Below are 14,374 nucleotides of genomic sequence, written 5' to 3'. Positions count from 1 at the left end.
GCTCACTGAGAGGAGGCGGGGCGGAGGCGGGGCAGAGCACGTCCTGAATACAATGCATACAGTACAACTCACTGAGAGGAGGCGGGGGCGGAGGTGGGGCAGGTCACTTCCTGAATACACACAGTACAGATCAGCTCCTGGGTAATATTGCGAGATTTCTGGAATGGAATACATCCCAGCACACACTGCGAATCGCCGAATGACGTCATCGCCGATCGGACCCGGAAGTGAGGAGAGGAGGAATAAAGCAGAAATTAAGGTATTTACTAGCAAAAAAAAAAAAAGTTTCCATTGGTAAAAGTCGTTTTAAAGTGGGTTACATACATCTAAAGTTACGAAAATGAGTGGAATTTCCAGGCATTGGGCCTGATGTGGGTCTGCCATTGTTACCGGTTACCTCTCCAGCCCATGTGAGCTGCGACCCTGGGTGTGAGAACTGAGACATTGACAACCCCGGCATCTTTATTTTGTGGTTTTATTGTAGATAAAGGGGATGGGAGAAGGGAATGAGTAGGATACTCCTTTAGGATTAACTAGATACAATTTGGGACTTTATCCAGAAAATGTCTGTTAACGCTGCCTTGACACCAGCCGACACTAGCCAGCGCTCACTGACGCTTAGAACACACTGTAACTTGACAGAAGTGCTGAATCCTCGACTCTAGGTCCAGAAGACTCAGGACTGTGGAGCATAGAACTACTGACACTGCTGCACTGCAAAGTCACTGACCACCCTCTCCAGCCTGGCACTGGCTTGAGGTAGCTTGCTGTGAATTACTGTATGGCTGCAACTCTCAACTGGTACTCTGCACAATTCAGGGCCCAAACCGCAGGCGCCCCCTTTACACTTTTAGCTCTTCAGGGTCCACTGACTATGTACCCCCTCTGTAGCTTGAGAGCCGGTTCACACTTCTGCGTGTGCCGGGTTCGCATGTCATGTCGGAGCGCACTGCTCCGACATGACATGCGATCAGCTGTGCGGTGCGAGTTTAGCCATACAGTTTGTATGGCTAAATTCGCACCGCACCCGCAGCAAAGACGCACAGGAGGCATTTTTGCTGCCGCATCAGGATCGGATCGCACAGCGGTTCACACTTGTGCGATCCGATCCTGTGCGAACTGCACGATCGCACTGCGATATGCGATCAAACTGGGGGTGTCGTTAAGATTACATTGACACCCCCAGCGGATCGCATATGGCAGTGTGAACTGCCGGGGGTGCGTGTGCGATGCGGGAACAGGCTGCGAATTCGCAGCCTTCCCGCATCGCAATAGTGTGAACCGAGCCTCAGGGTCCTCAACCTAGGTACCCCTTTACAGCTAGCTGACACTGGATCCCAGAACCTCCTCCGGAGTGGTCCCCTCTGACTCTTCAGGCAGACCCCCAGGGGCAATCCTCAGTACTCACGACCTGTGTAGGCTTTCCTGGGACTGGACTCCTCTCGCTCTCCGCTGGTTCTCTGCACACCGGATCCCCTCAGCTCAACTCCGCACTCTCTGGATTCTTGGGGGGCACCCCGAGACATCCTCTTCCTCAAACAGGAGGAGAGACAGCCATTCTCTTCCTCCTGGGACTCTGCTCCCGCCAAAAACGCCAGGTCACGCGGTTCCCCCAAACTTATACCCACTCCCAGAATCCTTTGCAGCATAATCTGCCTTCTGGGGTAGTTACAAACTTGAATGTGCCCCCTGATTGGGCTTCCTCCACTACCCTATGAGAAGCCTCTCACAGGAGCCAGTGGGGAAACTTCCCCTTCAGCAGGCACACCTGGAAACCATGACACCCTAACCAAAAGAAATCATGGCCATGCTGTTAGGCAGACAAGGCCCACTATACATTTACTTAGCACCCACCTGTAGGGTGCTACATTATTTTTTGTCCAAAGGTGAACCTATCCTTTAAAAAAAAAAATGCAGTTCTGTATGCAATACTCACCCCGTCTATGGTGCTGTGTCCTGCAATTGTTTTTTTCCACCACTATACTTCATACAGCTCTACCTGTACGTATGTCTTAAGCCTTTTGGGACATACTGTGAGTGCAGAACATTATGGTCCCACCCTAGAAGAGGGGCGTCATCAGGATGCCCTGCACTCAGTGTAATGATGCAGAGAGCAGTACTTTCTGCATCATTGAGGATCAGCAGAAGCTGGAAGAGATCATAAAAAGACTCCTCATGCCATGTGACCTGCCCGAAGGCATCTGGAAAAAGAAGTTATAAAAAAAAAATGTACAGCATTGAGGGTAGAGGAGCCACTGGGGAGGGTCTGAAGCCTGGAGTTGACCTTTAACTCCAACAGAGCATGTGTTGTGACCCTCCCTGCTATGCTGTCTGGTAAAGCTGTATGAATCACAGAAGTGGCTGATCAGAATTCATAATCCTTTGGTTGATGAGACTGTTCCCGTGCGTGTATTTAGCCATTTGCCTTGAGCTCAGTTTTCACAGCAGAACTTTAACACAAGCTTAGCATTCTGTGTTTTTCCACATAAGCCGTAGAAGAAGCCGAGCACTTATTCACTCTGCATGTATGCCGTCCATCTGTCACCTGCTGTCCTGACACTCAGTGGTCTATTTGTCTCTTTGTTCTTTCTCTGCAGGAACAACGAGCCCTCAAGGAGCAGAATGAAGAACTGAACGGACAGATTATCAATCTTAGCATCCAGGGAGCCAAAAACTTGTTCTCCACTACATTCTCCGACTCTCTGGCTGCAGAGATCAGCAGCGTCTCTAGAGATGAGGTAAGGAGAAGTAGATTGGTCATACTGGGAGATCTCCAATCAAGCTTGGAATGCAATATAGTACAATAGGGTGATATCCCATCCCTTTGTTCCTCCAGAACCATTAGCTACAATTTCATATTTGGAGCTACCTTTATGAATGGTATGCTGTATGTTCCAGAGGTTAGATTTATGGATTTAGTCCCCATTCACACTAGCGCGACTTGTCAGGCAACTTGGTCGCCTGACAAGTCGCGGTGGGTCGCTCGCCATTGATTAGCACAGGACCCGTTCTAATAGGAGCGACGCAAGTCGCTCCGACTTAGAAAAAGGGTCCTGTACTACTTTGGGGCGACCTGGAGGCGACCTGCATTGACTTCAATGATATGAAGTCCGTGCATGTCGCGCCTGTGCACCGCGACTTCACAGGTCGCCCCTGTGTGAACGGGATCTTATTCTAGCTAACTTAAACAGCAGGGCTAGGGGAAAGGAGATGCTGGGCCAGGCTGTCATCTTATTTTTGCAGAATCCCTAGAAAGGGGCAAGCTTCCTGGGTGTTCAATACAATTTTTATATAGAGCCTGGCTCCACACAGTTTGTTACTGTCACCATTGGTAAGATTGACAATTCTGGAAAAAAAAAAAAAAAACTAATATTTTTTACTTTTTGCTATAAAACATGAAAAAAATTGTTTTTTTTTTTTTTTTTTTTTTTTTATCATTTTAAGCCAATATGTATTCTGCTACAAATTTTTGGTAAAAAAAAAATCCCAATAAGTTTATATTGGTAGGTTTGCGCAAAAGTTTATCGCGTCTACAAACTTTATGTCCGTTTTTTTTTTTTTTTACTAGTAATGGCGGCGATCTGCGATTTTTAGTGGAACTGCGACATTGTGGTGGACAGATCGGACACCTAACTGAAATTTTTGACACTTTTGGGGGGACCAGTGACATTACTACAGTAATCAGTGCTATAAAAATGCACTGTTACTGTACTAATGACACTGGCAGGGAAGGGGTTAACACCAAGGGCGATCAAAGGGTTAAATCTGTGCCTAGGGGACGCTTTCTAACTGTGTGGGGATGTGCTCACTGGATGAACACAGAGACCTGTGTTCCTAAATAGGAGGACCACAGGATTCCTCTGTTCATCACTCACAGAACAGCGATCTGTCGTGTTTACATCAGCAGACCGCTGTTCTGTCTCCACGGGGAGCGATCGCGGCTGCCTGGTGAACATTGCGGCCGCCGGACCTGCTGATTGGCTCCCCCTCTAGCCAATCAGCGTGCACGTGTCCACACTAACTTCTACACGAAACGACGTACATGTACGTCGTCTCGCGTAAAAGAGCCGACCTGCCACTGTAAAACTATGTCGGCTGCTCGGCAAGTGGTTAATGAAGGTACAACATTTAGCAACTCACATGGTTGGTAATTAAAACAGCTACATCTAAGTATGCAGTCATCTGGGGTAAAGCTGTACACATAGACTGTCCTCCGCACCACCATCAACATTATCCCTTCCATACTGCACTCCACGAGCGATTCAAGCCTCGCTTTCAGATCGCTCAACTGCAGGGTAGTCTTCCTGGTAACAACTGCAGACTGACAGCAGTTAGAGCAGACGGTGAGGAGGATGGTCTTTGTGGACAGCTTTACCCCAGTTGCCTGCATTCTTAAAAGTGCCTTTTAACCACTTAAGGAGCAGGCCTATTTCTGACACCTGTTGTTTACCAGTTAAAACCAGTACTTTTAGCTAGAAAATGAATTGGAACCCCCAACCAAACATTATAAATTTCTCTTTCGTTCACTGATTGACACAGCTCTATGTCTTCTAGACCATTGGGGCTTTATGCTGCTCTCTCTTTAGGAGTAGGACTAGGCGCAAACAATTTTGGGTACGCCCCTGAGGCAGTCCCAGAGGAGGGTATGCAATCACTTCCTGCTATAGGACTTCAGTTTTTCTGCCTAGTCTGGCTCTCTGCTGGGATCTGCTGTCCTGGCATTCTTTCCTTTTTAAATGGAATTTTTTATTTTTTATTATTTTTGTTTTTGTGTGAACACAATCATAAAATAGTTCAGATTCTTCACTATCAGAACACAATCAACCTGTTCCTGTGTGAACTACATTCAACAGCTGGACAGAGTCTGAGGTGGATGTGGCCGCTGCGGTCTGCGTCCACGCACGCTGAATGCTCTAATAGTGAGGACGAATCCTACTCCTCCGAAGCTGCACATGAAAAGGCGCTGGTGGAGGCCTTAATTGTGTCAGTGCGGGAAACCTTTAAGTTGGGGGACTCCGGTATAGTTTGGCACCCGTAAATCTTCCAAGGTGACAACGTTGTTTCCCTTTCCTGCCTATTTTGATGAGATTGTCACTAGTTGGTGGGGTTCCCCGAAACGCATGGTTGGAATACCTAAGCGTTTCGCTAGTAGATATCCTTTTGAGGAGTCTCTCCTGAAGAAACTTACAGTTCCACCGTCAGTGGACTCGGGTCAGGATCCTGTGGACAAGAGAGCTGAGGCTCTGGTCCAGTATCTTTTCACCGTGGCAGGTTCAATGTAGTGGCCGGTATTTACTATCACCTTGGTATCCCAGACTTTAACAGAATGAACAATTTTACGCCAGGATCTGGAAGGGGGTAAACACCCTCCTGAGCTGGCTGATCAGTTGATCCAGGGGTTACAGTACATTTGTGATGCATCTTTGGATTCGGCCCCCTTGGCCAGCAGGGTATCTGTGACAGCTGTGATTCTTCGCTGCATGATATGGTTGAAGTACTGGTCGGCCTGACCAGGCTTCTAAAAAGGTACTGACTAATCTACCTTTTGTAGGTGACTGTTTGTTCGGTGCTTCTATGGAAGAAATCATCAAGGACTACTTGGTTCTGACGCTGGACTCAGTCGGCCCGGGTGTTTCTTCCACAGGCGAAACTTTTGAAGCTACAGGATGCGATTCGGCTCCTGTTGTCCAACCGTTGGTCGTCGCTCAGGACTTGCATGCAAGTGCTGAGCCTGATGGTTTCCACCTTTTTAAGGTGGTTCTGTTTGCTCAGTTCCATAACAGACCTCTGGAAAAAAAAGATTCTGGCCAAATGGAAAAAGGGTTCCGCTGTCATTGGACAACCTAATCATGTTGAGTCGGGGTGTGAGGGGGGGGGTCTCTACTATGGTGGCTCCGTTACCGGCGCTTCGCCTGGGAAAATCCTTTCTTCCCCTGTATTGGACTGTGATCACCACAAATGCCAGGTGGGGAGTTGTGTACTCGGCCCAAAGTGTTTGGACTCGAGAGCAGTCCAGTCTGCCAATTGATTGATCTCAACAGGAAGGTGCAGAGGTTCGTGTCAAGGTCTCGGGATCCTCCGACCTGACGCCGCAGACGCACTAGTGGCCTCTTGGGGTAGTATTGTCTGATTTACGCCTTTCTTCCAACACAACTTCTGTCGAGACCGCTACGCAGAATCGTCGTAGAAGGAATTCCAGTCATTCTGGTGGCACCAGATTGGCCTCACTGGTTCTGGTAAGCAGGCCTGGTAAGGTTGGTAGCAGACTTTCCTTGGAAAATTCCTCTCAGGGAAGATCTTCTGTCTCAGGGACCAATCTTCCATCCTGCTTTACAGACGCTGGCTTTAACGGACTGGCTATTAAAAGCCAGGTGCTAAAGGACAGAGGACTGTCAGATTCCTACTTAGTTAAAAGCTCGGAAATCTACTTACAGGAAAGTTTATCATAGCGTTTGAAAGGCGTACATTACTTGGTGTGACCCTGGGGGGGGTTCTCACCATTCCTTTTCTGTGTTTCGCCCGTTGGAGTTTCTACAACTAGGTGTAGATCGTTTGGCTCTGGGCACCACCAAGGGCCAGATCTCCGCCTTGGCCATTTTTTTCCAAAGGCCTTTGGCTGCGAAGTCCTTGGTTCACACGTTTTTGCACTGAGTTAGCCATCTGGCTCCTTCGGTGCGATCCCTTGTACCTCCATGGTATCTCAATTTGGTACTGTTGGTACTTCAAAAGTTGCCTTTTGAAAACATTTGTGAACTTCCTTTGCTCACTTTGTTGCAGAAAGTGGCCTTTTTAGTCCCTATTACTTCTGCACGTAGGGTGTCGGAGTTGGCTAAGTTGTCCTGTCGGTCACCCTACCTGGTGATTCATAGGGACAAAGTGGTGTTGCGACCCTGTCAGGCATTCCTTCCTAAGGTTTTCTCTGGGTTTCATTTGAATGAAGATATTGTGTTATCGTCCTTATGTCCGAAGCCAAAACATCCTAAAAAAATTGCTTTACATTCCTTGGATGTGGTAAGGGCTATTCAGGTGTACCTGGCGGTGACTGAGCCAATTCAGAAATCTGATTCTTTGTTCTTACTGATGGACCTCGCAAGGGGCAGGCCGCATCTGCTGCGACCATTTCCAGGTGGCTCAGGCAGATGGTGGTGCAGGCCTATTCTATTAAGGGTCAGGTTCCTCCTTTCCCTTTCAAGGCACATTCTACAAGGATGCCTAGTGCCTCCTGGGCCTTCTGTCATCAGGCTTCAGTAGTTCAGGTGTGCAAGGCGGCTACGTGGTCGTCTGTACACACATTTACAACGTTTTATAAGGTGGATGTACTTGCATCTTTGGATGCGGCGTTCCCGCCTCTTGAGGTTGCATTTTTTCATGGTGGTGAGCTCCAGTTGTTCCTGGTTGAGCTGCTGTTTTAACTGGTTGGCTATGTTTAGCCTTGTTGGGAATTATATCTCTTGCTGTGTTTTTCCCACCCCTCATATTGACACTGCTTTAGGACATCCCGATTGGTCTAAAAGACATGGAGCTGTGTCTGTCAGTGAACAAAAGAGAAAACTGGATTTGTGTCTTACCGTAAAATCCTTTTCTCTGAGGTTCTTTGACAGACACAGCACCTGCCCCTCTGTTGGGTTGAGTTATGTATTCTTCTGACACTGCTTGTTACAAACTGAAGTCCTATAGCAGGAAGTGATGGTATACCCTCTGGGACTGCCTCAGGGGCATACCCAAAATTGTTTCCACCCAGTCCTACTTCTGAAGAGAGCAGCATAAGCCCCAATGGTCTAGAACAGTGGTCCTCAACCCTGGCCTACAGGGCCCACTAACAGGCCAGATTTGCAAGATAACTGAAATACATCCCAGGTGATATCATTTGCGGATCAGTGATTGCAGTATTCTAGTCTGCATCTCCCCAAGGTAATACTTAAAATCTGGCCTGTTAGTGGGCCCTGAGGACCGGAGTTGAGGACCACTGGTCTAGAAGACATGGAGCTGTGTCTGTCAGTGAACCTCAGAGAAAAGGATTTTATGGTAGTACAAAAATCCAGGTATTTATTTTAGCAAAGACTCTGGAGAATAAAATGGAGGTCATTGCAATATTTTTAGTCACGCGGTATTTGCGCAGCGTTCTTTCAAACGCAATTTCTTTGGAAGGAATACATTTCACTGCATTAAAGAAAAAAAGTGGGGCCAGCGATTGGGGGGGGGGGGGGATGTACCTGTTGGGGTTCCTGCTTGGGCGTCCTGAGGCCTAGGGATCCCTCCTCGGTCCCTGGGAGCCTCGTGGTGGCGCTTGGGCCAATATTTTCTTGTAGCCTGTGTGCTCCATGCACGGCGGCCATGTTTGTGTAGTCCTGCGGCCATTTTGCGGTGGTTTACCATTGAAAATAGTAGCTGCCATGTCAGTGGAGCCATCTGGATGGTGATTTTGGCGGTGGGAGCCCCGCCTCATCCCCTGGTGCTGACTCCTGAATCCTTTAATTTTCTGATCGCCGCACGTGCAGTGCAGGTTCTCCTGGTGGCTGCGGTGCCTGGTTTCTGCGGGGTGGTGAGTCTGGTGGGGTCCTCTCCCTCTCTGATGAGGATCGATTGGTGCTCTGTGTCTGGCAACCGGGTGGTGCTGCCAGAGAGTTGGGGGTTGTCCCTTTTGTGGGGTCCCCCTGGTGATTCATGGAGTCTTGGAGTACATCTCCCCACCTGATCCCCTATCTGGGGCCCTCCAGGTCCCATCCATCGATGCACTGATGGCGGTCATGGAGTCCCTTGTGTCCCAGGCAGAGGTGGCTTTTGGGTGACGGGCTGACATAAAGCACCCCCCCGCCTTCCCTTGCCTCATCTTTCTTAGATCCTGAATCTGATTCGGCCACCGCGGACGTAGGTCACCCTGCTGGGTCTGTGCGACCACGCTGCCTGAATCCACAGATAGTGAAGACTATTCCTCCGCTTCTGCAACTGCACACGAAAAGGCGCTGGTGGACGCAGCTGCCGCTGTGACTGAGGCACAGGCTCCCTTTTGGCACTCAGAAGCCATACAGAGTGGCAAAGGAGTTCCCTTTCACCTCCTATTTTTACAAAATTGTCACTAAAGAGTGGGGACGATTAAAGCGTCCCCTTGTGGTCCCTAAGCGAGTTGCTAGGGGATACCCCTATGAGGAATCCCTTCTTAAGAAGTGGACTGTTCCACTGGTGGTGGACCCTCCAGTTTCCAGATTAAACAAGGTAACCATGATTCCGGTTAAAGAGTCCCCAGCCTTTAGCGACCCAGCTGACAGGACGGCGGAGGCTGTGGCCCAAAATTTGTACACCCTGGCTGGTTCGGCACTGAAGCCAATTTTCACCATTGCCCTGGTGTCGCAGACTCTGACCGAATGGGCTAAGCTTTTACGCCGTGACATGGAGAGGGAGTAGCTCCCCCCTGCCTTTGCTGAGCTAGCGGACCAGCTGGTCCAGGGGCTGCAGTTTATCTGTGATGCCTCTTTGGATGCGGTTTCCCTAGTGCCTCGGCTCTCTGTTTCGGCAATGGTCCTTTGGCGTGTCTTTTGGCTCAAATGCTGGTCTGCGGACCAGACTTCTAAAAAGGCCTTGACTGATTTTTCCTTTCTAGGAGATTGCCTGTTTTGGTGCTACCCTGGATGACATTATTAAAGGTCTCACAGGAGGGGGTAAGAGAATCTTATTTCCGCAGGCTACTAAGGGCAAGAACCCTCATCATAGACGTGGGCCCTCCTTCTCGGCTCATAAGAAATTGTTTCGTCCCTCAGGGTTGACTGACAAGGGATCAGAGCCCTTCGAGGCCTCCTCTGGAAGATCCAAGCAACTTGGTCTGGCAAGTCTAGTGCGGGCTTCTCCATACCTCCCGACAAGGCCCCTTCGGCGGGAAGGTGCGCCCTCACCTGTATCTGGGGTGGGAGGGACGTCTTCACTGGTTCCCGGACCCATGGACTCCCCTGGTAAAAGAACAAATGGGTCCATGAGGTCATTCAGTCCGGCTACAAGATCGAGTTTCGTTCTTATCCCTCCAGCAAGGTTCTTCCTTCTGTTCCTGGTCCGCTCACAGGCTCTTTTTGGGCGGTGCCGACTTCAGGAACGTTTTCAGGGGGGTTTACTCAAGCCGGTTCAGAGTCCCTAGGAAGGAAGGCAAGGTGCGTCCAATTCTGGACCTCAAGGCACTGAACTGCTTGTGGGTTGCAGAAGTTCAGAATGGAGTTCGTTCGCATGGTGGTGACTTCCCTGCATCAGGGGGATTTTCTTGCCTCCATCGACATCAAGGACGCTTACCTTCACATTCCAATATTTGTCCGTCTCCAGCGCTTCCTCCGCTTTGCCGTGGGAGAGGAGCATTATCAGTTTGTGGCGTTACTTTTTGATTTTGCCTCTGCTCCTTGGGTCTTCACGAAAGTGTTGGCCCCAGTGCCACTGGGAGATTGCGGTACTGGGCTACTTGGACATCCTCCTGCTGCGAGCGGAGTCTCCTACTGCTCTGGTGGAAAACCTGGAAATCGCTATTCGAGCTTGAGGGAGTTTGGCTGAATTTTCATAAGTCTTCTCTGGTTCCGTTCACAAAGCTGGACTATCTGGGTCTGACTCTGGACTCGGCATTAGCCAGAATGCTCCTTCCTCTGGACAAACTCCAGAAACTACAGGCTGCAATTTGTCTCCTGCTGTCCAGCAGATTGTCACGGTCTGGACTTGCATGCGGGTGCTGGGCCTGATGGTGTCTACCTTCAAGGCGGTTCTGTTTGCATAGTTCCATACAAGATCCCTGCAAGGGAGGTTCTGGCCAAATGGGACAAGAATCCGCAGTCTCTGGACAAGCGGAACCGGCTGAGCTGGGGAGCAAAAGAGTCCCTGATATGATGGCTTCGTTCTTCGATGCTTCGCCTGTGCCAATCCTTCCTCCCCTTGAATTGGACACCACAGATGCCAGTCTGTCTGGTTGGGGAGGCATTCTCAGCAAATATTCTGCTCAAGGACTCTAAACATTCGAAGAGTCCAGACTACTGATCAATGTCTTGGAACTCCGAGCGATCAGACTGTGCCTGGAACATTGTAAGGAATGTCTTCAGGGATGTCCAGTGCATATTTTTTCGGACAATGCCACGGCCGTGGCTTATGTCAGTCACCAGGGGGCACAAGAAATATCCTGGCTGCTCTGCATTCTAAGGTGGGCAGAACGGTTTGTTGCAGCCCTCTCTGTGCCGTACACATTTGCGGGGTGGAAAAGGCGGATTACCTCAGTTGGCAGCCGTTGGACCAAGGGAAGTGGTCCCTTCATCCTGAGGTGTTTCATCAGTGGACCCGTGGGGGTCAGTATCGTCTGATTTTATGCCTTCCCTCCTCTCAAGCTTCTGCCAAGACTTCTACACAGGATAGAAGCAGAAGGGATTCCAGTCATCTTAGTGGCCCCGGACTGGCCTTGCTGGGATTGGTACGCCGATCTGGTGCGACTGGTCGCCGACAATCCTTGGAAGCTTCCTCTCAGAGAGGATCTGCTGTCCCAAGGACCATGAAACCAATGTTTCATCATGCTTTACAGTCCCTGGCTTTGATGGCTTGACTGTTGAACGCCAGGTGCTGATGGATAGAGGTTTGTCTGTGTTTCCAACGCTGTTAATAGCTAGGAAACCTACTTCTAGGAAGATCTACCATTGTACGTGGAAGACGTACATTGCGTGGTGTGAGTCTCTTGGGGTTCGTCCTCGCTCTTGTTCGGTGGCCCGAATCTTGACCTTCCTTCAAAGGGAGGTTGAGCAGAAACTGGCCTTGAGTGCTATCAAGGGTCAGGTGTCGGCCTTAGCGGTCTTACTTCAACGGCCCTTGGCCACATATTCCCTGGTGTGTACTTTTCTTCAGGGAGTTAGGCACTTTACCCCTCCAGTGCAGTTTCCGTTGCCACCTTGGGGCCTCGATTTGGTGCTCTCAGTCCTCCAGAAGCCTCTTTTTTTGAGAATCTTCGCGAGATTCCCCTGCTTACGCTGTCCTAGAAGGTGGCCTTTTTGGTGACTTTCACCTCTGCGCACAGGGTGCCTGAATTGGCAACGTTATCCTGTCGTTCACCTTACTGGTGGTTCACAGTGATTAGGTGGTTCCTCACCCCTGTCCGTCGTTTCCTTCCTAAGGTTGTCTCTGATTTTCATTTGAATGAAGACATTGTGTTGCCTTCCCTGTGTCCCAGCCAACACATCCAAAGGAAATTGCTTTGCATGCCTTGAATGTGGACCGGGCAATTAGGGTGTACCTGGCAGCTATGGAGTCTTTTAGGAAGTCACTCACTTTTTGTGCTCACGGATGAGCCTCAGGAAAGGGTTGTCCTTTTCCTCTGCAGCCATTTCCAGATGGATCAGACAGAAAATGGTTCAAATCTTTTCCATCCAGGGCCAGGTTCCTCCTTTCCTTGTCATGGCGCATTCTACTCGGGCGCTCAGTGCCTCCTGGGCTTTCCGTCATCAGGCGTCTGTGACACAGGTTTGCAAGGCGGCCTCCTGGTCATCTGTGCACACTTTCATAAAGTTCTATAAAGTGGATATGTTTGCATCTGGGGATGCTTCCTTTTGGCCGCAAAGTTTTTTTTGCAGGCTGCTGTTTAGAGGAGCTGGTCCTCTTTGAGGGTGTATTGTTTTTTCAGGTGAGCTCCAGTTGTTTTGGTTGAGATCCTGTTAACCTGGTTGGCTATAGTTACCCTTGGGAATTTCTTTTTCGCTGTTACCACCCCTCATATTTAACACTGCTTTGGGTCGTCCCAGTGGTTAAGAAGATCAGGAGCTGTGTCCATCAATGAACAAAAGAGAAAATAGTATTTTTGACTCACCGTAAAATCCATATCTCTGATTTTCACTGATGGACACAGCACCCACCCCTCTGTGGAGTTGTAATTCTTCTGACACTGCTTGTAACTAAACTGAGTGCCTATAGCAGAGAGAGGGAGTATACCCCCTGGGACTGCCCATAGGCATAGCCAGACTTTTTTTCTGCCTAGTGTCATTCTCCTGTAGGGGGCAGTATAACCCAATGGTTAAGAAGATCAGGAGCTGTGTCCGTCAATGAACATCAGAGAAATTGATTTTATCCTATTATTTCTTATGGGGAATTTTGCTTTGATATAAGAGTGATTGGATTACAAGCATGTTTCTGGAACTAATTATGCTCGCAATCCAAGCTTTTATTGTATTGTAAATTGTCCCTTTAAAGTTCACTTCACATTAAATGTACATTAGACCCTTTCCATTAAATTCCATGAACTGTACATTTGCCTTTTATTGTCCAGTTCATATTTTTGAACCAATAGCTGGTTTTAATGCACCTATGTCATTATGCATTAATTACACCATACTGGTTCATTTGATACACAACGTGCTGTATGTTATATACTCTGCAATGCTCCACTGTATAAAATGAGCTGTACGTTTATATACTCTTCAGTGTCCAACTCTATGCTGTGCTTTACTTGTATACACTTTGCTATTCATATACTTGTATTCCCCGCATTGTATACTCTTTATTTGTACACTGCATTGTACATTCAGCTTACCATACTACTGTTGTACATTATATTCCTATATTCCTATTTTCTGATCCCCTCCTCAGCCTTTTTGTGCATCACATACTGATTACACTGCAATGTACACATCATCAGTCTCCATCTATTCTCCCTACAAGACTGCTTTTCCTCATCATAATCCCTTTTGTGTCATGAATTGATACAAATGATCTCTTATCTGAAGCTTGAAACATTTCATATCCTGTATCCACATCATGTGTATGGCCCTCATGTCTGCACAGTGCGGGCCTTGACTGAATCCCTGACCTCATTACATTGTTTAAATGTATCCTACATTACAGCTTATGGAGGCTATTCACAAACAAGAGGAGATCAACCTCCGCTTACAGGACTATATCGACCGTATCATTGTAGCCATTATGGAAACCAACCCAGCCATTCTGGAAGTAAAGTAAGTTTTGGGCAGAACAATAGTACACAGGTTTGCACAAAGATAAATGTACATTTTTTTTCTCTATCCCACATTTGTTCCATATATCTGGTGGTGTGCTCCCTTTCCAAAAACTCATTTGTGTGTTTTACATCTGTCTTCCTATATCTCTTCCTTCTACCACTCTCTATCTTTCTTTCCTTATCTCCCTCTCTCTCCCTTTGTCCCCCTTTCTCATTCTCTCACTCTTCCCCCTTGCCCTGCTTTCTCTCTCTCTCTCTCTCTTGTCCCTTTTCTCTCTCTCCCTTGTCCCTTTTCTCTCTCTCCCTTGTCCCTTTTCTCTCTCTCCCTTGTCCCTTTTCTCTCTCTCTTTCTACCGCCTTGTCCCTTTCTCTCTCTTTCTATCCCCCCTCGTCCCTTTTCTCGCTCTCTCTTTCTATCCCCCCTCGTCC

The 14,374-nt window shown here is 48.5% G+C and overlaps 1 protein-coding gene across 1 annotated transcript in view; it reads left to right on the top strand.

Annotated features, from left to right (window-relative positions):
• RAB11FIP3 (RAB11 family interacting protein 3) overlaps positions 1-14,374 on the top strand; it is a 174,676-nt gene that overhangs the window by 158,309 nt on the left and 1,993 nt on the right. The window contains exons 18-19 of the mRNA XM_082261081.1: positions 2,598-2,738; positions 13,834-13,943. Of these exons, the coding sequence (XP_082117207.1) occupies positions 2,598-2,738; positions 13,834-13,943 (251 nt within the window). The remainder of the gene's footprint in view (positions 1-2,597; positions 2,739-13,833; positions 13,944-14,374) is intronic.

This window comes from Pelophylax lessonae (assembly GCF_965119305.1).
Source record: "Pelophylax lessonae genome assembly, chromosome: 6".
Taxonomy (NCBI): domain Eukaryota; kingdom Metazoa; phylum Chordata; class Amphibia; order Anura; family Ranidae; genus Pelophylax; species Pelophylax lessonae.
This window is presented reverse-complemented; position numbering and strand designations above follow the sequence as displayed.